The sequence below is a fragment of the Cryptomeria japonica genome, chromosome 1 (assembly GCF_030272615.1).
Source record: "Cryptomeria japonica chromosome 1, Sugi_1.0, whole genome shotgun sequence".
Taxonomy (NCBI): domain Eukaryota; kingdom Viridiplantae; phylum Streptophyta; class Pinopsida; order Cupressales; family Cupressaceae; genus Cryptomeria; species Cryptomeria japonica.
This window is the reverse complement of record NC_081405.1, coordinates 306,428,935-306,455,979: the sequence shown is the minus strand read 5'-3', so window position 1 is coordinate 306,455,979 and position 27,045 is coordinate 306,428,935. Positions and strand designations below refer to the sequence as shown.

General features: G+C 36.7%; 1 protein-coding gene across 2 annotated transcripts in view; it reads right to left on the bottom strand.

Annotated features, from left to right (window-relative positions):
• Positions 1–27,045, bottom strand: part of LOC131026903 (uncharacterized) — a 96,021-nt gene that overhangs the window by 42,383 nt on the left and 26,593 nt on the right. For both annotated transcript variants that reach the window (XM_057956915.2, XM_057956916.2), the window contains 2 exons: positions 13,741–13,806; positions 10,726–10,917 (listed from right to left, as the gene is read on the bottom strand). In XM_057956915.2, coding sequence (XP_057812898.2) covers positions 10,726–10,917; positions 13,741–13,806 — 258 coding nt within the window. The remainder of the gene's footprint in view (positions 1–10,725; positions 10,918–13,740; positions 13,807–27,045) is intronic.

Below are 27,045 nucleotides of genomic sequence, written 5' to 3'. Positions count from 1 at the left end.
CTCTTAGCAGTGCAATTGGCAAAGTGTTTGAGGGTAGAGAGACTACACCTTGGGGGAGATTCCCAAATAATCGTGAACGCAATCCTTGGGGGTAAGGCAGACAATTTGAAGCTTGATAGAGACATCCTAAGTATTACGAATGAGCTAAACCCCATACGAGAATTCAAAGTTTCTCTTGTGAGGAGAGAAGGCAACCAAGAGGCAGATAGGTGTGTGAATCAGGCCTTTAGTCTTCATGAAGGCAAAATTGAATTGGACGTAGTGAAATGAACCGCCAAACTGTCTTTCAAATTCAAACCCCAACTAGCCGTTAGCGTGGGTTCCTAGTGGCAGTGGTTGAGTTGGCTGTCACACATGCCAGCGTGCAGTGGAATCACCAATGCAATGATGTGGGAGTATATTGAATGCTTGTCAAGAAAATTAATGCTGAAAGTAGGTGAACACCATCTGAAAGATTCATATCTTTCCAGGCAGAGGGAGGTGGAATTCATTTCCTTTGAGAAGTGTTGTATGGACGAGGCTGCGAAGGGTTTCTCAAGCCCATACCAATATAGGACGTACTTGAGGTGAGAAAGGCTCGATCTCCAACTATCGAAGTGCTAAGATAATTAATGAATCCAACTTTGTGAAAATTGAAGTAAGATAACTTTGGCGCATGAGATAAGCCAGATTTTCACTGGAGATTTATCTTGGGATCCAAAACACATCTTCTGGGCACTTTTAGTAGTTGTGCGTTGGGTTTCTGCGAAGTGTGTGAAGGAAGATAACACAGATAAAAAGGTGTATGTCTGTGGTGCGAAATGGAAGCAAATTTCTCATTGCGCGTGGCGAGACCGATGGTGGCATTTTGGGGCCCTGTGTCTGATGAACACCTAACAAACGTCTTCAAAATCTCTGAGAAGACTTTCATAACAATGGTGAAAATCGTATATGAAGATGAGTTTATGAGCAAGAGCTTCCGGTATAGATGAACGCAGAGATCGCCTCCCTTTTCCTAGCATGGTGCCTGGACTTGGAATCAAAGGAGGTGGCGATGTGGATTTCCACGAACTGTGTGTACGAAGAATGGTGAGGGGGTTTGAAAAGTTTCCTGGGAATGTCAAGAGATGGCAAGGATTTTGTATGTCTGGGGCTGAATGGCTGCAAGTGAGTGAGTTTATCCCTCCTCTTCGGCCATACTTCTTATGGAGTGCGAACAGCAATAAAGAAGTAAGGAGGGCCACTGCTAGAATCGGGATGGATGGGGTGAAGGCCTTTCTGAAACCTCTAGAAGTGCAGGCCATTTAGGACGAATTATTGAAGTGGGGGCCTTGTGAGAAGCGAAAGGCTTCAAAATCGTCTACCCGCTCCCTGAAGCGTAAGAGAGGCAGACCAAGGGGTCCGAAGAAAAGGAGGCGAGTGAACACACTGCATATTGGCGAACCGTCGACTAATTGTGAAGAAGTTGGTCTCTTGGTAGCTGCAGCTAAATGGGTGCCACCGTCGAATGGTAAAGGAAAAGCAATTATGGTTTGAGTCATAGTAGATTGTTTGTTTTGGGTATTGTTGATGTGTATTTTGTACACGACCAAACACAGAATAAAATACCTAAAGGTACCTTATCCTCTCTTGAGCAAAGTTTCCCAACTGCTGAAGATCTCGCCGAAGGATCAATCGAGGCAACTCCAAGGTTCTTGTATGTAGGTTCTCTACTCGTGGATAAGCTCTTTGTGGTATGATGTGATTTTGCTGGAATCACAAGGGGACTTACACTTGATGACTAAATGTTTGATTCGCTTTGAATATTACTGGAACACAGGATTTCACTAGTCTAGATTTTGAAAAAAAAGGAAAAGGATGAGGGCGAGGAAAGGATCTAATTCTGACACTAAGAATGTAGGAGCAATGAATAACCTTTGATGAAATTCTAGCTAAGTCTTGTTTTGACATCCCAGGACCATCTCCACAAGGTTAGTGTGATCTTCGGAGGAAAACTTTATGATGTTCAGATCATCGCTACAGGCATAGACACCATCAGGCTGATGCATATCAATGAAGAAGCGACAATTGAAGTTAAGCTTAAATTGAATGATTCGAGTTGACTACACAAGGCAAGTCTGCAATCAACAAACTGCTAGTAGTATGGATATACAAATTTCACCATCAATCCAACACATTTCTTCCACTCATCTAATAACATGAAATCAAATATGAGAAGTATAGAGACCATGCAGATTGTTGAATCGATCCATAGATTTCACCATTTCTTCAATGAAGTTTTACAAGTCTTTTACAACAACATCTTGGCAACAATCTTTGCCTTCTCTTTCTATTCTACTTTAATTGCTATTCTATCAACTGACTATTCACTATTTCTAACTATTCACCTTCTCACTACTGACTAACTATTCTCTATCCTTTACAAATGAGGAGCCAGGGCTTATATAGCGCCCTTAATACAATTCGATGGCTCAGATCAACTTGAGATCAATGGCCGAGATTTTACAATGAAAACCCTAATTAGGGTTTGTTACAACAAACTCAATTCTGGCCAATGAAAAAAATTGCATTATTTGGACACATGTCCTCTCTAGAATATTCGACCAAAGGATAACCGAGATAGGTACATCAAAGTTTGTGCCATCTTTGATGAGTCAGGTACATTGAATCTGGACACGCTGAGGTGGACCAATCCGACTGGAGGAGTGATGACTGGGATGCCACCTTGTCTGACACTTGCAACTTGGTAGATATTCAATTTGATGATGCTGAGAAGCTGACTTTAATTAACTCTTCGGAAACTGTCTGCCTCTTCAACGAACCCTTGCTATAACCTCCTTTGTCTTCAATGTGCAGGATGGATGGTGTACCTTTCCTTGGAACGCTGGACTGGAAGATGTCGTCCTTGATGATGCTAGACTGGAGAAGGTCGTCCCTGATGATGTTGGACTGGAGAAGGTCGTCCTTGTTGATGTTGGACTGGAGAAGGTCGTCCTTGTCTTGGCCTGGTCTTCTTTCAACTGCAAGACAAACCAAAAGATGATTAAGGACACATAATATATTTATTCTAACATAGCATTTTCTTCCTTAAATCATCAACAAGAAGACATCAAAATGAAGTTTGTTCAAGATTCTTTCCAGGACAGGCCCTATAAGAATTTCACCCTGGACCCTCTGGAAGGGTCAGGAGCGAAATTAGCATTCCTGGCTCAAATTGTTCTCACTTTGCAACTGTACCTGCTTAGATACATGCCCAAGGACGCCCTCATTCTCAACCAACACCAATCTTGATGCAAATTTGGGGCAAAAGAGAGGCTTTTAAGAATTTCGCTCTAGACCCTTTGGAAGGGTCAAGAGCGAAATTCACTTTTTAGGACAAAATCTATCATGTTTCCTCTCCAAAATACCTTCCAAGGCGAGCACACACTAGTTTTCCTTCCTCCAGAGCCCAGGGATCCAAGCCTTGTCCTCTATCATGAGCAATTTGAGTGAAATTGGGAATTTCGCTCTGGACCCTCTGGAAGGGTCAGGAGCGAAATTCACCTTTTAGGTCACAACTCTTCATTTTCTTCACTTCAATTCATCTTGCAGAGCAAATTAACATCATTTCAACCTCAACTACGCCTTAGGACTCCTAGTCTTGACTTGACACAAGGAGGAAATAGGTAGATGAAGAATTTCGCTCTAGACCCTTTGGAAGGGTTAGGAGCGAAATTCACCTTTTACTTGCCTATTCACACTAAATTTCACTTTCTTCACTTCACTCCATCTGGACTCCCTCATATTGAATCCACTTCTCAACTTGGCAACATTGGTTTGATCTTCACAAGGTCCAAAAAGGAGAATTCGCTCAAAAAACTAGCCAAGGACAGGACCTATCCAGAATTTCGCTCTGGACCCTTTGGAAGGGTCAGGAGCGAAATTCTCATTCTAGCTCAAAATTCACACTTTTGATGGTCAAACATCTTTCCAAGGCATTCCAAATAGCTTCTCTCACCCTAGTCTAGGCTTGACTTAGCACAAAATTTGGAGAAAGGGATGGTTTTAGTGTTTTTCGCCCTGGACCCTTTGGAAGGGTCAGGAGCGATTTTCAAGTTTTGAGCATGTTCCTCCATCCTTTCAACTTCAATCCACCTCCAAGATCAAGGACACATCGCCTCGCTCCTATCTAGGCCATAAAAACCAAAAACTTGACTTGATTTGCAAGGAAAAAAGGGTGATCCTAGGAATTTCGCTCTGGACCCTTTGGAAGGGTCAGGAGCGAAATTCTCATTTTGGCTTCAAAATTTGCATTCTTGGTGACTAAAATCCACTCTAAGGCAATCCAAATGACTTCTCTCACCCTTGTCCAGGTTGACTTTGCTCAAATTTTGGAAGAAAAGATGGTTTTTAAGATTTTCGCTCTGGACCCTTTGGAAGGGTCAGGAGCGAAAATCACTTTTTAGGCTCAATTCCTTCACATTTGATAATCATTGAGAAGTCAAAGTTATTTCTAAGGACCTCTCCCATCAAAACTCACTAATTGGGAAAAAAGGTGGTTTTGAGAAAATTCGCTCTGGACCCTTTGGAAGGGTCAGGAGCGAAATTCTCATTTTGAGCTCATTTCTTCAACTTCAATGATTTCTAGCAACTTGAAGTCACTCTTAGGGACATCTCCTTCTTGATTTTACCTTAGCCTACACTTGATCTAGCACAAAGCTAATAGCAAAGAGAGGTTTTGAGAAAATTCGCTCTGGACCCTTTGGAAGGGTCAGGAGCGAATTTCTTGTTTTGAGCTCATTTCTTCGTTCTTTCAACCTCAATCAACTTCAAAAGGCAAGGACACACCTTCTCACTCCCATCCACGCCATAAAAACCAAAAGTTTGATTTGATCCAAGGAGAAAATGAGGGATTTGAAGAATTTCGCTCTAGACCCTTTGGAAGGGTCAGGAGCGAATTTCTTCCTCTGGCCCAAAATCATCATTTTTGGAGACAACAATCAATTCAAGGGCAATCTCAAGGGCTTCCCTCACCTTAGTCTAGGCATGGCTTGGCACAAATTTTGGAGAAAATGATGGGTTTTAGGATTTTCGCTCTGGACCCTTTGGAAGGGTCAAGAGCGAAAATCTTGTTTTAGGCTCACTCCTCCATCATTTCAACTTGAATCCACCTTAAAAGGCAAGAAAACACTTCTCCTCTCACATCCAAGTTATAGAAACCCAAGTTTGACTTGATTTTGCTAAGAAAATAAAAGTTTTTAGGAATTTCGCTCTGGACCCTTTGGAAGGGTCAACAGTGAAATTCACTTTTCAAACCAAAATCATCATTCTTTCAAACTCAATCTTCATTGCAAGGTAAGATCTTATCTCTCTTTGCCCTAGGAACAAGGTTTTAAGCTCAAGCAAGGTAAAAAATATAGGCTTGTAAGGAATTTCGCTCTGGACCCTTTGGAAGGGTCAGGAACGAAATTTCCTTCCTTGGCTAAAACACTCATTCCTCAACTCTTTCAAACGTCCTTAAGGGTTTCAATATGCCCATTCTCTCTTTCAACATACCTTGGACATCAAAATTTGGCCAAATAAGGAAAGAAATGAGGTCTAGGAGGATTAAGGGTCTAGAGCGAAAATCTCATTCTTGACTTGATCCTTCATCTTTTCAACTCCAATCTTCTCTGGAAGGTAACAAAACGTCATTCTTCACCCAAGAAACAAGGTTTGTGGTCTAAGCAAGGTCAAAAAATAGGCTTGCAAGGAATTTCGCTCTGGACCCTTTGAAAGGGTCAGGAGCGAAATTCACCTTCTTGGCTAGAATCCTTCATTTTTTCAAAGCTTTCAAACATTTCCAACGTCCAAACATGTCCACTCTTCCCTTCAAGATGCCTTGCAAATCAAAATTTGGTCAAACTAGGGAGGAAATGAGCCTTAGGAGGATTTTCGCTCTAGACCCTTTGGAAGGGTCAGGAGCGAAAATCACAATTTGGGCTTGATTGTTCATTTTTCAAACTTCAATTTTCTCCTGAAGGCAAATATAGATCATTCTTCATCAAAGGAGCAAGGTTTCAAGCTAAAACAAAGGACCAAATGAAGTATATAATGAATTTCGCTCTGGACCCTTTGGAAGGGTCAGGAGCGAAATTCTCTTTTAGGCTAAAATCTTGGTCTTCAAAACCATCCAACTCCATCTCAAGGCAAAAACATACTAATTTATCTTCCATCGTGCCTTAGAGACCAACACTTAGTCAAAATTAGAAAGGAACTGAGAGCTACAAATATTTATCTTTCTTCTTTCTTATACTTTAAGTTATATTCCATATATATTGTCAGGATGTTTGAGAGTGGTTTCGGACCTCCAGGAGTTATATTGCAAAATCTAGTTTTTGGAGGATTTTTCAGTTTTCCAGACTTAGCCAAATTTCAGGATCAGGACATTCCAGACTTAGCCTAATTTCAAGGCATTTGAAGATCAGGATGACATTCCAAACTTCATCACTCACCAACTCGACCTAACTCAGACCTTCAAGGATGATACTCACTCACCAAGCAAGACACAATTAGCAACAAGAGCAAAACCAGGCCCTAAGGAAGACTCTCGAAGAAACCCTAATTCTGAGGCCCCAAAGACTCACCTCGGCTCAAGCAGAGCCTGCCATCCTAGTGATCCCCCTGGCGACACTCGAAAAGCAAAGGCTAATAGACAAAACTCTAAAACCTAGAAAGCAAAACCCCACAAAGCGAAAAAGGAAGGGGTCCCCATTTGCAATGGGGTGATGTGTGAATACGTCACAACAGGTATGTGATCAATATGGTTATCTGTTTCGTTGTTTTGGTCTAGGACTATATGCATTATATTTTTGTATGGAACTGCCAATGGGGTCATCGATCTGATTGATAAAAACACTGTTTTTGATGAAGATGATGTACTGGTTTTTTCTATAATCAATAAAATGTGATACTTACCAATCAAAAAAAAAATATCTTGGCAAAAGCAAGAGACACATACAAAGGTATCCAGATAACTTTGCAGCTAAAATTGACAAAATGTGTAAACTTCTTCCTCCCTATTTATTTTGTCCCTCAAAAAACCTTTGTTGCCTCCTCTCTGCTTGATGCTGCAGTTCTTTTCATAGCCCAGCTTATGTAGTTTTTGGATAGAGGCTTGTGAGAGAGGTGGTCTAGCTTTATTTTAATTTGGAACTCTCTCTTTTGGATCAGTAAGATCTGTTTCCAGAATTGTGTTGTGGTTTATTGAGGGTTGTCGTGGTACCAACACCGAACTTTCCTTGTTGCTTTGAATCCATCTCCTTAGTGATGTCTTGGAATCCTATCACATCAAGGATGCTAGGGATCTGGAGGTAGGAAAATTCTCTATGCCTTCTTGAGCTGGTAGTGAGATGGCAGAAACAAGCATCATGAGGATGCTGGAAGCTACTAAAACCAAGAGGAAAATTCTGGTTTCTTAAGTACACTTTCTTGGTGGTCATGAAAATGTTCCTCAGGATTTAAAGCTCAAGGACTTGACCTGCTGACAAGTGGTAGAAGCCAGGTGATCTGGCTTTATGTTAGCTTGCATTGAGATGCTGCTAAAGTGATACGAAGATATGATATTTTCTGGAGAAGGCATTCTTGAAGATTATGTAACCATGCTTGATGAATTAGCTGAAGAAAGCTACGAGCAAAATGACAGAAGCTGCTTCAAATAAGTGATGCCAGGCTCTGACAAAAAGAGATAAGGATGAAAAGTAAATAAAATGTATGCTTCTTACCTTCTTCATGCCCATACTGCAGAGAAAATGGGCCAGTCCACTGTAGCTGATAAAATTGCAGCAGAAATCATACACCAGGTTGAATATGCTGGCCCCTCACTTCTTGGATTGAAACCTGTCCTGTTAAGCATGAGCTCCACCTACCATTTCCATGAAGGATTTCCTTATTTGGAAGTGAACATAGATTTTAACCACTAAGTTCTGTGGCCTACTTAACGTAATAAATATGCACTCCATCAGCAACATAAAAAAGTCAGTTGGATATCCAAAAAAATTAATATTAGTTTTCATGAAGAAAATGGTAATATTAAGCCGCTTTCATTGATGACGGATGATGTGAGGTGGTGAGGATGGGAAAACAAGAAAGCCATGTAATGCTTAATAGTACCTCTAAAGAGGAAAGCTAGTTTTTCTATCTTCCTATTGCAGTCCCACAATTTTATTTTTTGGATTAATGGAAATTTGCAGGAGATGATGTTATTTATTGGTTTTGAATTAGTTTCTTCCTGCCTTGGATTTTCAGTTTGAAATGACCCTGATATCCACTCCAATGTGGACTCTAAATGGCCATTGTAAAGGCAAAAGCGGTGCATCTAAATATCTAAAATCACCTAAATTTGGCAGCAGTAGAAATGATGATGTCTCCCATTTGAAGTGGTAAATACAGTGCTAGGTACAAGCAGCATTCTTGTGATTTGCAAGCTCTGCTTATGGTACACATTACTCTCAAGGAGATTAAGGCTACAGATACAATTCAACCTGGGTAATGAGAACACCACTTTTCACTACATCAGAAAAAATTTTGGTCTTCAATTAAAATCTGAATAATGAGCCAAATACCCTTTGCTGCTGGTAAGACCAAAGAACTTGGCTCACTTTTACAAGTGATATTAATATTGATATATTGGTCTGAATGAAATATTTTAATTTTTTTTGTTGCCTTTTGTGGTCAATGATGCACCACAGCTGGATGTGGATATTAGAAAGTATCAAGTTCCAAGAAATTCTCACCATAAGACGGATGTCTGTAAGGAGTTGACTTCAATGTCAGCATTGTAATGGCCAGAAGGAAAATAGAGGTCCCAGATTTTTAATAACAAACTAAACCATCTTTTTTTCTTAAAACCTATCCATATTCAAGTAGAACAATCTATATTATAGTCTTCTTGGTATAAAACTACTTGTTCACTTGAGGCTCATCTCCACTTGATTGCTTAGGTGTTTCAGATTTAGCAATTTACATTTTGTAATTCTTGTTTCATGTCCATGTTCACATCTTAAAATCAATATTAGATTAGGGAATCAAAACAGTAACTTGGCTTCTAAAACATTCTGTAGTCAATCTTAACTTACATCTTTTATAGCACTTAAAAATATTCTTTATCCGTAGGCAATGGAATGTAAAATTGTATCGACAATAAGCCAGTAGGAAGATAAAAATTAATGTTATCAAAAGTAATGGCTCTGATGCTACTTGTAAAAGACCAACAATGTCCTTTATCAGAAAGACATAAGGATTCAATATAATATATATTGAAGAAATAAAAATGGTCTCTTTTCCTATGGTTAATGATATATACCGTCCAATAGGTATGCCACTTATAAAAGGCTAAAATGTCTTTTATGTGAAATTCTTGAAGATTTGATATCGGCATATTTTTAAGAGATAAGGATAATATCTTCAATAATGGTACACGTATATTAATACTGTTCAATGGGTATTAATACAGAGGGAAAACACCTACACAGCCGAACTTATAATAAAATATATAACCTTAAATATAAACCTAGCATAAAATCTATCATAAGGTTGTATATGTTATAAGCCAGGTTCTGTAGTTCATGTCTTTGTGCTTGCGTGTGTGTGTGCGTGCACGCGCGCATGCGCGCACGCGCGCGTGTGTGTGTGTGTGGTAGTATATAGTTATGTGCTTGTGTATATGTGCATGTGTATGTGTACGTGTACGTGTTGCATACATATTTTGTTTATTTTTTAAATATATGTATACTTCTAATAAATTATCCACAGTTGCAGATACAAAGCATACCCGCATTAGCGCTTTATAGAGAATCCGCTGAAAAATCTTTAAAAAAAACCTAAACGCTTTTCGGAAACCCTAGAAAAACATTTTTAAAATTTTAACTTTAATAAAAAAAATGAAATCATGGCCATCCAATTTTTTGGTCGAATTTGAACGAATTTTTCATATTAGTTTGAAATTCGATAAAAATCGGCCCTCATCTTTGAAAATCGCCGATTTCTGTGACTTAGTGTACAAGTATATATGTATATGTATGTGTGCATATGTGTGTTACACACACACATATATGCCAAATTTATAGTATACGACAGCAACTTGGTATGCAACTAATACAACCATGGCTAAAATTGATGAGTGATTTACCGACATCTGTATCAATTAGGTGGGCATGAGCAGTTGTACTTTAGCAAATGATTATGAGTCAGATAGAAATAACATCAAAATCAATTATGAAGCTTAAGGAAGAATGGATTACGAAGAAGACCTCAACAAGTTATGTCAGTTAGATATACCATTACGCATTATTGTTCACCATTGATGTTATGCAATTTAAATTTAAAAATCAGAAATATATATTATCTAAATTGAATTTAGCAACTATGAGATAAAAAAATTATCTTTAGCCATCAACAATTACAAACTATCATTAAACAATGGGGGTTAACAATTTTATTTTCTCATGTGAATGTGGTCTACTTTGATGTATAAATGATGAATTTGTTGTATTCTACATATATTTAAAGCCATTCCCTCCCTCACTTGAAAATAAAGGGAAAAGACAAAAGGGATTCACACAAAAATAACTCCACACTTCAATTGATGTAAATAATTCAGCACAATGGTGCACATTATCCAAGCATATATCTGAGCTCTCAATGTAAGTGCATATTGGTTAAAGAAAATGTAAGTGCATATTGGTTAAAGAGCTCTCAACAATATCTATGCCGAATATTAAAACATACATGTCAATAACAAGTTTGATGAGGACACTAGCTGCAACATCAGCTGTCTCCACAGTCACCCTTCCAGCTTGATTACTTGGCAATGAAGGCATAGAGCTCACTGTATTGTTACTTGTTATAGATCCCTCCAAACAAACAGCTGCTATAACCTCCTCAACTTCAACAGCACTCAATCTCAAAGGTTGCTGTTCACTGCCCAAACCATTGTAGGTCAATAATCCATTCAAAATATCACATGCCAAAGAAACTACAATATGTAAATCTTTCTAGATGCTTTGTTCTACACATTGAAGATAGCAAAGTTACTAAAGGGCCGTGCATTGTCAAATCGATTTGACACCAAAAGTTTTACACTAATAGTCACATCATCAGCTACAGAAAACTCAAACATGATTAAAAGGACTGTGCTTCACAAACAAGGTAAAAAGAAACCTACCACATGAAAACTCTTCATAAATCATCCTAAATCAGATATTCAATGATTAGCTCGATTGTATGCTTAATTGAGGACAAATTTTCACATTTCTGAATATAATTATTTTTAAATTTTTAAATTTAAATGTGAAACATCATAAAGAACATGTTGCAAGCCAAATTTTTAATTGTGTAATTTAGAATCATCAATTAATGCATTGTCATGACACATCAAGGTAAGAATAAGCACATGCCAAACCATCTCTCAGACTACCCACGCCACTATTGCTATTTGCAAATATGCCTCAACTACTACAAATACCAGACACGTAGTTAGAAAACAATATATATGCCTCAACTACTACAAATACCAAACACATAGTTAGAAAACAATAAACAAGTGACATAACCTTTGCATTCCGTATCATATGTTCAAGTTGAAAATGTGAAAATTATTTATACATTTCGATATCCTCAGTGTTGGAAATGTCTAACTTGGGAGAAATTACGATTTTGTTGTATGTGTGTACTTTAAATCTTCTATGATTTTGCTCTATGGATGTACTTCCAATCTTCTATTTGATGACTATGGCTCTATATGTGTACTTCATCATGTTTATTTCTTTTTTTGGAGCAATAAAATTAATGTCACATAAATATAACATGTACACTCTCAGCTGAATGAGAATCACGTGCCATAAGAAAAATGGGCAGAGTTCGTAGAAGCTAAAGTGAAGATTTTACACATAAATATATTACGCTTCTCTTCCATGTTATTTCAAATTTCAATTCAATGACATTACATATTTGTAGGGTTTTTATATCCTATATCATAGGAAACCTCATATAACGAACTCCCTTTATATAGACAAGTTGTTCTACCTCTAACAACTCATAATACAATCCCAACCGATTACAATATAATTATTCGCATATGGCAAGCCATAACAAACACGCTAATGGGTATTAATAAACTAAAACAGACTAACAATAATTATTATACATATCCTAAAGACACACTAATAAACCTAATGATGTAATATTCCTAACACATCCTACTTGTCATTTTCTCTCAAATGGTTTGCTGCAAGACAGCCATGAGAAATCCATATGAAAACTATAAAAGTTTCTAATTTGGCCAGCTGTAACGAAATTTTAGTATAACAAATTTGGCATGTCTGACTTATGTCCATTGAATTGGCTCACTGTCCTAAAATACAACAGAAAAAACGGGTACTGTTTAGCCAGAACTTGACTTTGCAATAACAAATTGCTAAAAAAGGCTTGCTCAGATTTTTGAGATTTACATCTTCTCCTCATTCAACAATCTACAAAGCCTACTTCTCACATGCCAACCTTCAGCAATATCCATTTGAAATGTCACAAAGCCAAATGCATACAAAAACACAATAAGAAAAAATCAGGGGAAATTCCAGCAGAAAAAATAATAATTAACTATATTTACATGTAAAAGCACTAAAATATATTAAACAATTTCTGTTTTTATATTTTTCAAACATTCATTATTCATAAATCTGAAGAACAGCCCTAAGCGTCTTGAAAGCACCATGCATATTACTGTCATGATTCAATATCTGAAAGACAGTCCAAAATAAACCTGGAAAAGGCCCAAAACGTCCTTCACCAAATTGTCCTGAAATGGCTCAAAATTTACAATCATTAAATGATAGCCATATTTAATAAAAGAATAATGATAATCACTAAATAACTACATAAGGTAGGAATTCTATACAATTGCTGTTGCCAAATTGCAAGAAGTCTAGATGCATTCCTTTTAGTTAACAAGAAAATCATGTGAATCAAATAATCTCAAAATGTATTATTTTCAGACTCCAGAAGATTGCTGGGTAAATAGATAAGAAGGTCAACATCTAGTAAACAAAAAAGGACTGAATATTTGTCATCACATGCTAGATAAATTGATTAGAAGGCACCACTTATTATGCTACATTTAACTTAATTCCTCAAATTCTAAATTTTACCTTACATGCTCCATTCTTTCACAGAATTCACTTGCATAATACCTAAATAACAAAAATCAAAACACAGGCTGCCCTAAAGCTTCATTGCAGCTAAACTAAATCCACTCTTGTAGGTCTAGTTTATCACTTTCAAGTCAACAAGAGGAAATATGTTCACTTCATGGAATGAAGTATTACAGTAAATGATACTTGCTACTGGAAAAAAGAAATCCACTATAAAAATGCTGAGTTCAATATCTTAATATAGAACCCATCGGAAGTATGCTCTATCAATTAGTATCATCATTTCCATCATTTGGTAACAGCATTTTCATCAAGGTTTTATGCAAATCAACACATTTTCCATTAGACATATCTTTCATTTTTTCAATTTCATTGATGGTCAAGGACAGTGTACAGATGTATAGATCTTTAAGATTGGTTTAACAAAGGAGGGCATCAACAAATATGTGTAGAATTGGTGGAAAAAGACTTCCACAAAACAAACAATATACTATATAGATATGCATGTTGCGTTATCCAATTTTAACCAACCTAACTAGAAACGAGATATTCAACTTGAGCTCACTTTGTTGCATAGATTGCTATAACATAGTACCTGTAATGTCTGTAATGAAAAAGTGGGCGTGGCCGGCGACGCCAAGTGTTCACAGGCACATCCTCCCTGCAAAGCATTATAGCCTCTATTTAGTACCAACTATTAATGAGAAATTGCTTCAGATTTGGGAGAAACAATCAAAATGGTGATGTGACATTGTCTAAAATTGGCCACGCATTCACTTTAGTCTAGATTTTTTAAAATATAAAGGTGCAAAGGATAAGAGTATTACAAAGGTCCAAACCCTGACAACCTGACAAGTTCAATAGTCATTATTGGCTCAAGATTAAAAAACTTTAGTACCAAAAACACTTTCGCACAAGAAAAGATATAAAACTGGGGGAATCTTTTGCACGTGTATTGATAATATGAAAGGTTACCAGATCCATGAGTGTAGAAGCAGTGAAAGTGTGAATGAGGTGAGTGAGGGGGAATCATCAAAGCATACTAAAATAATATCAATTTTTTACTATAATCACAAATGAGAAAGCTGTAAGCATTAGAAAGTAATTCAAATATTTAATAACAGAATTCAAGAAAGATGAATCTTAATTTGGAATGTTTTTATTTTATCTTTCTTAGTTGTTGTCTTGGTGTTTTTTCCTCCTTTTTTGATGATTTCATTGTTGGATTTGTTACAGGTTAAACAAAGTCAAGACAACGTATCATAAGATTTGTCTTTGATCACACTGCAACTTGTCTGGAAACTTTTTCTTTAAAGTTAAGACTGTGTCATTATCAATATTTGATTCATCTTAATCATGGGATTCATTCACGAAAATGATCATATAAAGGATCAAGGATTCTAAAGAGATTGGTACAAAACTAATATGCAGTCATATAGACCATCTGCTGTAAGAATGCAAGAGAAAATAATCTCTTTTCCTCTAATTTGATCTCATTTCTTCTTGAAAACATGCTGCTCATAAAACTCAAAGATCGAACAGAACTTGTATTGCATGATTAGCAATATTGTAAAGACAAACAGTGACAAGGAAACAATGGACTCATAAAAATAATCATATAAGATCAATAGCCAACAGAGAGCAACAAAAGGAAATACAAAATAGGTGATGCAGAAAATACTACAACCAACCACTCTAGTCATGTATAAACTACATAGTAAGGAAGAGAGAAAAAAATATATAGGCATTCACAAATGACCAAAGTGTGTCAAAGGGACTCAAAAGTATTGGCAAATTACAATAACTAATCTCATTTGCAAAAGGGACAATCTGAATCTAGATCTAAGAAATGGAAAGAGACTAATAAGAAAAGAAGAGGCCCAAATATGTATAACCTAGATTCATCATTCTGTGCAAATCCGTGTATTACAAAACAATGATATGAAAGCAACGTTCTGTGCTAAAATGAGAACAGCCAATTGAGCCAATTGAGGGGAGTGAATGGAGAACAAGACCTTAACCTTATTTTGCATCAAGAATAGGTGCACAATAAGGGCCAACATTCTTGAGAATTGCCAAGAAAGGGCCGACAAAGAGAGTGATACTTCCTTCATAAAAATAACAAGGGCTAAGAAGGCTTTGGCAGAGCAATCCTATGAGAAGAAGAAAGGTACTCCCATTAACTATCTTAACATCCACAGCAGACAGTACTCTAAATGTAGAGAAAATATTGGAAATATGTATCTGCCCCCTGAAACATGAGCTGTGAAAGCTGAGGAGTAGCTAATCCTCTAAACTGAGGATGAGAATTGGAGGTTTGAGCTGCCCTAGTTGCTGCTCAAGGAGGAGGAATTGACTTTTCTTTCTTGCAGATCTATTACAAATCGTAAAGTACTTAATACCCACAATATTTGAAATAGATGAAAAGAAGGAAGTAATCAATCTGGTTTCCTGAGGTCAAATATCCCTTGAAATCCTGATGTCTAAAATTAATTGCATGCAGTTCATAAAGGGAAACAAACTTATATTATGGTAACTAAATATGCAGTGGATGTGAATTTCAATGAAATCTCCATTTCATCATAAATAGGGCACAAAAGATACACATTTGTTATGTCTCCACCTCCTAAATAGAGCAACACTAAATATGCTGGTATATATCAACTTGTAACCAGTAACAGCATACCCTCAAGCTCTCAATCATCTAAGGTGTTTTGTTAGGCCATGTTCCAATTAAGTAAGTAATAATCAGGGCAAACAAAGTTGACATTGGCAAATTTCAATAAATGAAAATGCAGAAAGCCATTTCAGGCCTGAAAAGCTGTATGAAACATACCCAAATGACATGAACATACTAATGATATCTGCTTTGACAGCTCTATTAATTACTCTGATCATTGGAAGGTGAGACAGGCATTGTGATGACCCAACGCAATAAATCCCCAACTAACCTCACAATAATCATAAATTTTCAACACTTTTTTTTCCTTGCATACATACATAAAATCACAAGCATAGAACATAAACATAACAAAAAAGGATATGCATACCCTCTTTTAACCTAACAACAATCAATATAGCTAACATATGCACATTCCAGACTTCTTTTGAAGCTCACCTTTCTCTTTACAACTCACATTATACCAATCACATCACAATAATACTACACTATATGACGTTCTACACACGTCACACATCATGTTCATATACTCATAAGTATAATCAAGCTCTCCTCAAGATATTCCAAATTTCTAATCTTAAGTTTGCAACAATCATGTCACTTCAAATACACATCACAAGTGTAAGTCACAAATATTGAAAACATCTCATTGCTCAAATTTGTTAATAAAAGAATTATCGTGAGAATACGTCACAACAAACCAACAGTCACCCCAACAATCAGTAAAATCCCTCAACAATAAATAAACAATCATTGCAACAATAAATATTGATTCATAAGCCATCAGTGGGACTACACTATCTTTGTCAATTCACATAAAACATCGGTGGGACAACTCTATTAGATTTCATTAGCATTGGTGGGGCCACTCCACCATTGCCTATAGCATAAACATCTTGACCACTAGCTTGGTTATTACTCTCACTGTTTTCATTTAACTGATATGCTAGTTGGGTTAACTATGTGATTTTTCTTTATTGCTTTAATAAATGATTAACTCATGTCTTATTGCATTATTATGATGAAGTCTTAATTGAATGTTATGATTAAAATGTGGAATATTTATTTCGACTGGTTGATTTTGTTGATATTAATTAGGGAAGGGCGGATTCATATTGCCTTGGGCAACATTGGAATCCGCCCAAATAAGGGCTGGCCCCTCTTCCCTCCAACGTGGCCCTATCCCCCACGCTATATCAAATAAACTCTCAGCGTGCTATCCAATAGGGCCAACCCTATTAACAAGGCAGTTAAAAGGAAATAATTAAAAGTTTAATTATTGGATAAGCTGACCTAGTTAAGGAGTTCGCTCCATATAAATAAAAGATCAAGATTCATTTGTTATTCACTCAAGTCAATTAGCTCCTTCATCTTATGCGAAAATCTTCATGCTTGCCTAAGTGCGAACTTCAGTCATCTGCAACTACAGCAACCTTCATCTACCATTAGGAGGTGCGAAATTCATCTTGAGGTGTTGGCAAAATTCAGTGAATGCACAGCGAACTGATTGGAGGTCTGCCATTCATACATGTACAGCGAATTACTGGAAGGACTACCATTTATGTATACGAAGCGAACTGCTTGAAGGACTGCCATCTAGGTTATACACAGCGAATTCCTTGAAGGCCTACAATCTAGGGTAAGGGAGCAGCAGCATCTATCCTTCATATGACAGCAAGTGATTGTTGAAGGCAGTCACCTCATACCTCTTGTGATAGCAACATCTGAACCTGCAAATACATAAGATAAGTGTTGTAATGATTACATAACTATAATCCATAATCAGATCTAAGGATCTTTTCTGGCTGGGTTTTTCCTCCTAGGAGGTTTTCCCAGGGTAACTGTGTCTTGCTCTCAATTTGTTCATTTCTATGTTGTCATTTTCTTTCAGTTAAACAAACTAATTAGAAACTAAATCTAAATTCTAAGTTATGTCAATCTGAAAGTGTTAAAATTAACAGATTTTACTATGCTTCAGGTATTGTTATGTATAAGGCAAGTATACGTAATGTTTGACTTGAATGTGATATTGAAACCCATAAAAACAATATCCAAATCAATCATAATTGTCGATCCCCCTATGTGATAGACCTGTATATGCTTTCTCTTAATCAGCTACATTTGTGCAATTTGCTTGATATATTCAAAAAGGGATTAATAAGTTTTTTGGGAAATATTGCTTTAAGTCAAAAATGTCTATTTGGTGGTATCTAGCTTGGGTTGGAAACAATTTTTAAAAAGAGAGAGAAAAAGAGAGTTTTTGTTTTTAAGTTACCTTATATTGCAATAGTGCTTTTTTTTCATTATGCATCTTTCTCGGAAAAGAAACTTAGAGAGCAAAAGAAATGAAAATGATTTATAAGACACTGGCATCCATTAGGGCAGAAGGATTGATTGCAAAAAGCTCAAATGGTGGTAGAGATTATTAGTTTTTCTTGTGGATAGAGCACAAACAATAAGCAGCCAAACAACAGCAGTTTAACAGAAACTAAACATGAGAAACCCTACTTGCAACTCCTTTGTTAGGCATTTTTCATGTTAGTTTATTTACAAACAAATCGATATTCAAAGTGTTATAAATTCTTCATGCATGAATTAGTGTTGTTTGTTTGGAACTTTGGTGCATATGACTGCTCTTTTTTGTTCAGGTGGTAGATTATGACCCAATTTCAATGAGAATATATAGATTTCAATTGTAGTTTATCTTAAAATTTTGGAAAAGTTTTGCACCCAGATGCAGATATGACTTTGTATATTGTTGGGTGAATTTGGACAAGAATTTATAAATGAAATTTTTAGATTTTTCCAGGTTTAAATTTTGTGAAAAATTGAAGGATTCCTCAATGGTAGAACCTAGATAATTGGAAAATTTCAGAAAATCTTGAATTATGATTTGGAATCTGAAATTTTGAATTAAAATAATTTTGTTGAAGCATGAGTTTTGCAATAGAATTGATGTGTTGTTGTCTTCAAATGTGTGCCATGTGTTAGAACATATTTTTCTTCCTTCTAAGGGCTACTTGCATAAGTTAGTGGCCTTATTATGTGTCATAGAAATTATTAGAAAGCTATGGCTTGGAGTGGATGGTTTTGGCTATACAATACTTAATGCCTGGAATAGTTTGTGCTGTATGATAATGAGAAATACATGATTAAGTTATGCATTACATAATGCCAGAAATAGGTTGCTTTGTATAGCAATAATGAACACAAGATTAAGTTACGCATTACATAATTCTTGGAAAAGGTTGTCAACAAACCAACAACCAAAAGAGTGTCTAAAATAGGGGGTATTGCATTAGAAAAGTGTGCCCATTATAGCACTCACTGTTTGAGATCATAGGTACAATTGATCCCAGCTTACTTTGCAAATTCGGGAGGTGGGAAAGCCACTCCTTGTCCTAAGATTCCTTCAACTTCCTTCTTGTTGTGTTTACTCGTGGTTCATCATGCATATCAGAAAACCATCGTTGAAGTGTTTTTGTATGTGGCCAATCTTGTCTGTTGTGTTTGAACATGGAGGCTATCTCTTAGTTTAGCGGGGTGAACCTGAAGTTCCCAAACAGTTGGGAGGTATTGACTATAATGTCCCTTTTTAATCCATTTCAACATCCTTGAAAACCTCCAACTTTCTTAGAGTCAGAACATTATGGGGAAAGTATTTTGACAATGGTAGAGAGTGTCTAGAGCCCGGATGAGTATAACAGTACCATCAGTATGCAGATCTGACATTTTGGGAGCACTCCACACTTCTTGGAGAAGTCCATCATCTTGGATGAGTGCCAACTTGCACATGGATCAATCTCCTATGCACTTAGGGTATGGATGTGGATCAAAATTACTATTTTACTACATTTCAAAGGTCGGTACCTTCTACTTGTGATATCAAGAGGTTGGTTCCTGTCACTCAAAGAGATCGGAGTCTCTTACTGGATTGGTGTCCAGTGATAAGGCGATCGGTGTCCCCTAGAGGTTGGTGCCTATAAAGTTGTAAGAAGTTCTTTACAAAAGCAATAATTTGCCGTGGTTTTCTCCCACTAGGGTTTCCACATAAATCATGCGTGCAACTTGTGCTCCTTTTTGTTGATGCTTTGTTGATTGCTCTAAGATTGCTAAAATTATGAATTGAGAAACACACAGCAAATACAAGGAGGGGGGGGTGAATCAGTATTTGAAGAAATTAAAACTTAAAACCACAAAGACAAACATAAAACATGAGAAATAAGTCAGAGAGAGACAGACACTAGAATTTCTCCTGGAAAACCCTTTTGGGTAATAAAACCACGGTGGCATTAACAAGCTCTTATTAATCCCAACAAATGGGCACCAACCCAAAATACAAAAGTGAGCTTCAACTCACAAATGGCACCAACCCTTTCAAAGCACCAACTTCAACCTTTCAAAAACATTTTTAATTCTATCTGATTAAAACTGCTCAAAAGTATATTATTATTCACTCTGCTGCAACCTGAAATAAATTTCTTCAATGGTGGATATGAAACAAATTGAACCAGTCTTCTTGAAATGACAAAACACTCCACTCTTGCAGATTCACAAGATCACTAAAATTGAAAACAAACTACAAATCCGATAGCATCCTCTGTATTCACAGAAAAATGTTTCTTCAGATTTTCATATATATCTCGATGATCATTGTCTTGTCCATTACTTTCTAGAAAAAAATTCAAAAAGAACACTTCACACACTATATCGTAGTCCCCATCATGTCCGTTCAGCACTCTCTAGAAGATATCCAAACTTCAATCAGCTGTTAAAAAAAACTTCACCACAACCAAACACAATAACATTCCCACTCAAATATATAACTTACAGAGTCAACACTTTTCCTGACCATGTCTATTCATAAGAAGTCAACAGCCACCTCCAAGAAGTTCGAAAAAATAGCAGAACAAATTCGATGCACCCTTCTTGTTTTTAAAGCACCCCCGATAATATTTTTCAAAATAACTCTGTATTTGCAGAAGAACCATTAATGGTGAAAAATAAATTGAATGAATGATTCAATAATCGGATGATTACATTGAACGATATAAACACGTATATATAGAGGTTACAAGACGATGTTCTATAATTAGAACATAATGTTAAAGTAAAAGATTAAAGAGCTAAACGCTAAATTAAGCGTAAAAGCTAAATTAAGCTTAAAAGCTAATTACATAATAAAAAGCTAACTTAACAAGCTAAATAGCTAAATAAGTCGACAACTAAGATGACTGCTAAAAATAGAAGATGACCATTATAGAAGATATTAATATTATTTTAACACCCTCCCTAATGGTCATCGTACTCAATACCCTACAGAAGACACTGCAGGTGTTATGATCACAAATGCAAAGACCATCTGCTGCTACGGAGACCCTCCCAGGATCTGCAGAATATAAATGACCAAGAGTACCAAAAGCCATCCAAGCTAATGTAGCCTTCACACGCGAATTAGAGATCTGGCACACACGAATTACTGAAGCCTGAAACAATGATTTTGAGGAAAAAATCAGCAAACCCTTTTGCAGAAGAGTACCAACTCCAAAACTGACTGCAAGATACCACGGTTACAGATGTTCGCCCTGGCAGGTGCGACCCAAACTGACTGCATCAAAGCTCGATTTTTGAGGAGAAAAATCGATCAAAACCAGAGAACTTCACAAATCACAAATCCCACATGAACTTCGCGTATTACAGATGATTTTTGAGGAAAAAATCGTAAAAACCAGCAAACAATTTTTGAAAAAAAAAATCGTGAAAACCTAGAAATCCCACGCAAGCTTTGCGGATGACAAATAATAATTTTTAAGGAAAAAATTTGAAACCCTGCGAACAATTTTTGACGAAAAAAAAATGTGAAAACCAACCAAACAAGAAATTTGCTTATCACAAAGCATAAAAGGTTGACTCCTTCTCTCCAGAATGCTCTGCAACATGAGCCTTCTCTTATTCCTGGGACCCTCCCAGCCTAGATTGCACGGATGCCAACAATTTCCTGCAATCTTTCTTCATATGGCCAAACTGGTGACAGTAGTTACACTGTACACTTTTCTTCTTCGAAGACTGCGTATATTGACCTTGCCCCTTCTGCTGGAAGGACTGACCTTTACCCTTGTTCTTATCCAAAACTTCAGCTGTGAAGGCTTGTTCAATGGACGAACTAGCGTTGCTTCCAAATTGTTGCTTCCATCGATCCTGTTGTAGAAGCTTATTGTAGAGATCAGGAAACTTTAGATCAACACTAGTAGATGAGATATTGAGAGTATCCATGAAATGCTCTTGTCGAACGTTTCATGAAGATCCTTCAAGAGATCCTAGATCTCTTTTGTTGTTTTACCTGAAGGCACCTGTGGGAGTTGATCATCTGTGACAGAGAGTTTGATAAGCATGACAGCCTCTCGATTCTTCACATCATGTTTGTCTTGATCATCACCTGTTGTTATAGGACGAGATTCGTTGCCCAAAACAAGCTGATCAAAGCAATGATACTGAAAGATGGTAAGCATACGCTGTTTCCAGGTGTTGTAGTTGCGGTCGTTGAACTTCTGACTGTGTTCCAACATGATGTTGGTTAATGATGCCATCACGGAAATCGAGGTTGATCAAGGTCAACTAAGTGAAAGCAAGAGACAAAAGAATCTGACTTTTAAAAAAATCAGAAAAGAAGAAGCTGCTGGAAAAACTGAAACCCTATAAGAGAATTCTGGCACAAATTCCAAGGTTTGGAAGAAACCCAGAAATTAAAATTTTTTGCAAACTTAAAATAGCATAAATGGTGTCCAAAAGATAGCAAAATTCCCAACGTCCACAAAATTAACAAAAATTGCAAACTGTTTTTAAATTCCAAGGCAAATTCGCTGGCACAAAATTTGAGGCACGGAAAACGAGGCACCCAGAAAAATCTGAGACCAAGCCATAGAAGCTCTCGAAAAACCCACCAAGAATCTGAAATCAAAATGCAGATCCGACAACTCAAAAATCAAGGCACCGAAAACAATGCACCTAGAAAAATCTGACGACGACCCAGTTGAGGTCTCGAAAAACCCACCAAGAATATACAACCAAAATAAAATTTTGACTTGAACTGAAGGGTCAAACCTTAGTCGAAAAATTGCAGAAATCCTAGATAAATTTTCAATCTACAAAAAAAAACCTCCAGGTTGCAAGCTCGAAAATCTCCAGAACCCTAAAATAAACATGAACTGCTACCCACCACAAAGAACTTCGCCCACTAACCCAAAACCCTCAAAACCCTCAAAAAGCCTTCAAAAAAGCAAAATCGTAATCTGGAAAATATTCCAAAAAGAAGGCCATGAATTTTTATTAAAAAATTCGTCAAACTTAAAAGAATCCCATCGACCCACTCTGATACCATGAAAAATAAATTGAATGAATGATTCAATAATCGAATGATTACATTGAACAATATACACAAGTATATATAGAGGTTACAAGACGATGTTCTATAATTAGAACATAACGTTAAAGTAAAAGATTAAAGAGCTAAACGCTAAATTAAGCGTAAAAGCTAATTACATAATAAAAAAGCTAACTTAACAAGCTAAATAAGTCGACTAAAAAGCTAAATAGCTAATTAAGTCGACAACTAAGATGACTGCTAAAAATAGAAGATGACCGTTATAGAAGATATTAATATTATTTTAACAAATGGCAGCTCTTCAAAATATTTGCACAACCTGCTCAGCAGAGCAAAAGAAAATTAATCAATTCAAAAAAGAACCTTGCATCTCCCATGTGGCACCTGAAAAAAAACACAAGTAAGAAAAAACGATCTCAATCAATGACTCCATCCAGTTTCCATATATTAAAAGCCCCGACTCCATCATGCCATCAATTCAAACATGCCCGACTCTCTTCACAAAACCATAAGAATAGTGGAGAAAAGATTCGCATGAACCCACACAAGCAAATTTAAAAAAAACACACACACACACGAGAGGAAAATTTTCAATTTAAAAACAGCTGCCAGACCTAATGAATTTTTTAACTTCAATGCACTTGTTTTCCATGTCTCTTTAACTTGCTGCCATAAGCTATATGTTCTTTTCAGATCCTAATTTTTATTGAAAAAGATTATTTCACACACTCTCTCTCATAAACATCCATAATCCAAAAATTCAATAAGGTTTCTGACTTAAACAGCTGCCCAAATATAGCTCTGTGATTTTATTACTATATGCTCTGCATGTCCTTGTTTTGTAATGCATACACAATTAATAGCACCATTTCATTTACTTTTTGTATCCAGTGGCAAATTCAAAATCCACATGGCCACACCAGTCCAAGGCATCATTCCCACAAAACGGTTTCTACAATTCCAGTTCATTCCATACGAATGTGCTGTAGAAAACAATTAACACCACAAGAAACACACACGTCCAGCCTTTAAGAATATAATATCCTTTCAAAAGTCAATCAGCCCTTTCTTAAAAAGACGACTTGATGAAAAGCAAACATGAGATGGCATAAGATTTGAAATAGCAGCTGACAAAATGACAAGTGGGCACTCGCACTGCTGACACAGACACACACACTGCTCAACCAAGCAACTAAGCAGCTCCAGCAGGCATACAAGCAGCTCAAGCTGCTCAGCCAAGCAGACATGTAGACAGCTCAACCAAGAAGGCAAGCAGCTCAATTAAACCTTAAATAAACCTTGACATCAATGACAAAAATTCCAACAGTGTCCAGTGATAATGAGATTGGTGTCTCCTACAGGTTGCTACCTACAAAGTTGTAAGAAGTTCTTTACAAAAGCAACAATTTCCCATGGTTTTCTCCCACTAGGGTTTCCACGTAAATCATGTGTGCAACTTGTGTTCCTTTTTTGTTTATTGCTCTAAGATTGCTAAAATTATAAATTGAAAAAGTTAGTTAGTCTTATACTGATTCACTGCCCCCCCCCCTCAGTATAAGCGTGTGTTGTCTTCACAAACTGCAAATTTTCAAAAAAAAAAGTTGCAATTAGTGGTTTTTCACAAAAAGTAGCAGTCTGACAATGTAACAACCCATGGGTGTTCTGATAAAAAAGTGATCAATGTCTATTTGACAAACACGTGAAACTTTTCTTTAAAATATAAACCTAGAACACGAGGTAGGCTTATATTTTGATGGTTGAACTTCATTAAGTTGCAAATAAACATACATTTACCCAGATTCCAAGAATAATCAATGATTCCCATCAATTTGCTTATTTGGCATCAAAAAATTGCATATCACCCTTAAAGCTAACACACAATTCAAAGATGATCCACTAACCTGTTCAATAGAAATGTGTAGGCAATTTGGAAGATACTTGTTGTGTTCCTTTTTGCTTTGCTTGTCATAAATTATTCTTACTCTTCCTTTTTCTATCTTTTCTTCCTTAACCTGTGAAAAGAATCAACCTAATCTCCCTTCTCCCCTACCTAAAAGCTTCTAAAATCCTCAGAAGCTGAACAGAACTTTCCAAAGTTTGATTGGCTAAACTCAAATAGACAAGCCTTTCCTAGTTAAAATAATCTACATTTACCAATTTCCATGCATGAAAGTCTATTTATAAATGGCGGCACCCAAAAGCCAAAACTAACATTACAGCTTACCTATCAAATTTAAGTTGAATGGTTAACCCATGTAGAAAACCAAAAAAAATCAAAAAAGTAACTGATGTTTCCTGGTGATTAAATCTACCTTCAATAAAGTTTTTAGGTAAAAATAAGATTGTTTACTATTTATTTTAATCCCATATTTTTCTTTCTTTTAAAGCATTATTTTTAGCTCATCTAAAGAAAACAAAAATAAATAGGAAGGGCAACCATTTAAGGTTACTTTTAACGTAGATCATAATAGAAACATTTTTTGCTTCTATTAAGTTTTCCAAATAATCTATTGCTATTTGCACATAAGACCAACCCTCACAATAATAGAAACACTAATGATCAATTAATAAAAGTAGTAGCTACAGCAGGGATTATTGAGTGTGAAGGTATCTGAGAGCGATGAAGTGGGAGGTGAAGAAATTGCAGAAGCAGATGATATTGTAGGAGGTGGAAGGCCTGATACTTTGAACGCCTCAGATCCCTATCAGCTCGATAATAAATATTTTTGCCAACTGAGAAAGGGTGCAGCAGCTGCAGAGAAGAAGGCAAGATCAGCAGTTGGCAAAAAGGAAGAATCAATTGCTGACAATGGGCGAACAAAATGCATCCCACAATAAAGCTTTCAAGAAAAGTCTAAGCCAAAGGCTCAAGTCTTAGCTGGTGAGCAGCAGGCGCAGCCAGAAGAGACTCCTACAGTGTGTTTACCAGGTTTGCAAGAACTCCTGTAACCCCTTTCATAGCAGCAGGGATTTTTGTGAGTTTTAGATCTCAAAAGAAAGTAACATTATTTCTCCTGTTTAGGGGCTCAATGATTGAGGTCTAGATTATTTTACTATTTTACACAGTGATCCACAGGGTGATTTGAGGCTAATCTCCATGCCAACCATTCATAGATGAAGTTGATGAGATACTCATGCTGCTTACAATTATTTGCTTTAGATTCTGATTTCAACATGAAAATCACTCAATGGGCACAAGTTAAGATGGCAGCATTTGTAGCGGAGAAAATTAGGGTCTAGGTATCTTATAAATTTATAATCCCATAGAAGATATCTCATGAACAGAAACCCATATTATAGACTTGAAAAAATCCTTGCATAGTTGTGTACAAGATTGACATTTAAACTCTTTCAATGGTCTACAGCAGCCAGCCAGTATTTTTCAATCAATACACTTCCCATACTCTGATCATCCCCACTTATATATAACAGGAGAACCTAACTCGGGCAACATTCAAATTCTAACAATCTATCACTGAACTGAATCTTCCAATACACTTGGACTGTTTAAATCATTTAAAACTACTATCCGATAAAAAATTCTTCTAGTGCCATTACCAGGGATATGTAGTGAAAGAGAATCCATCCAAGTCAGTGTTCCATGGCCGTTGGGGACGGGGAGACGGGTGGACGCGGGGACGGGCTTCGGGGACGGGGGAACAAAGGGAAAAAGTTTCGGGGACGGGGGGACTTGGGCCTGGGAGGGGGGAATGTGTTTTTGTGGAACACTGATCCAAGTTAATATGTCTCCAAATCCAGAGAAATCTATTGAACTAGACAACAAGCATCACAGTTGAGAACATTTTCCTACCAATGGCAGCAACTCGGGAACTTCTCTA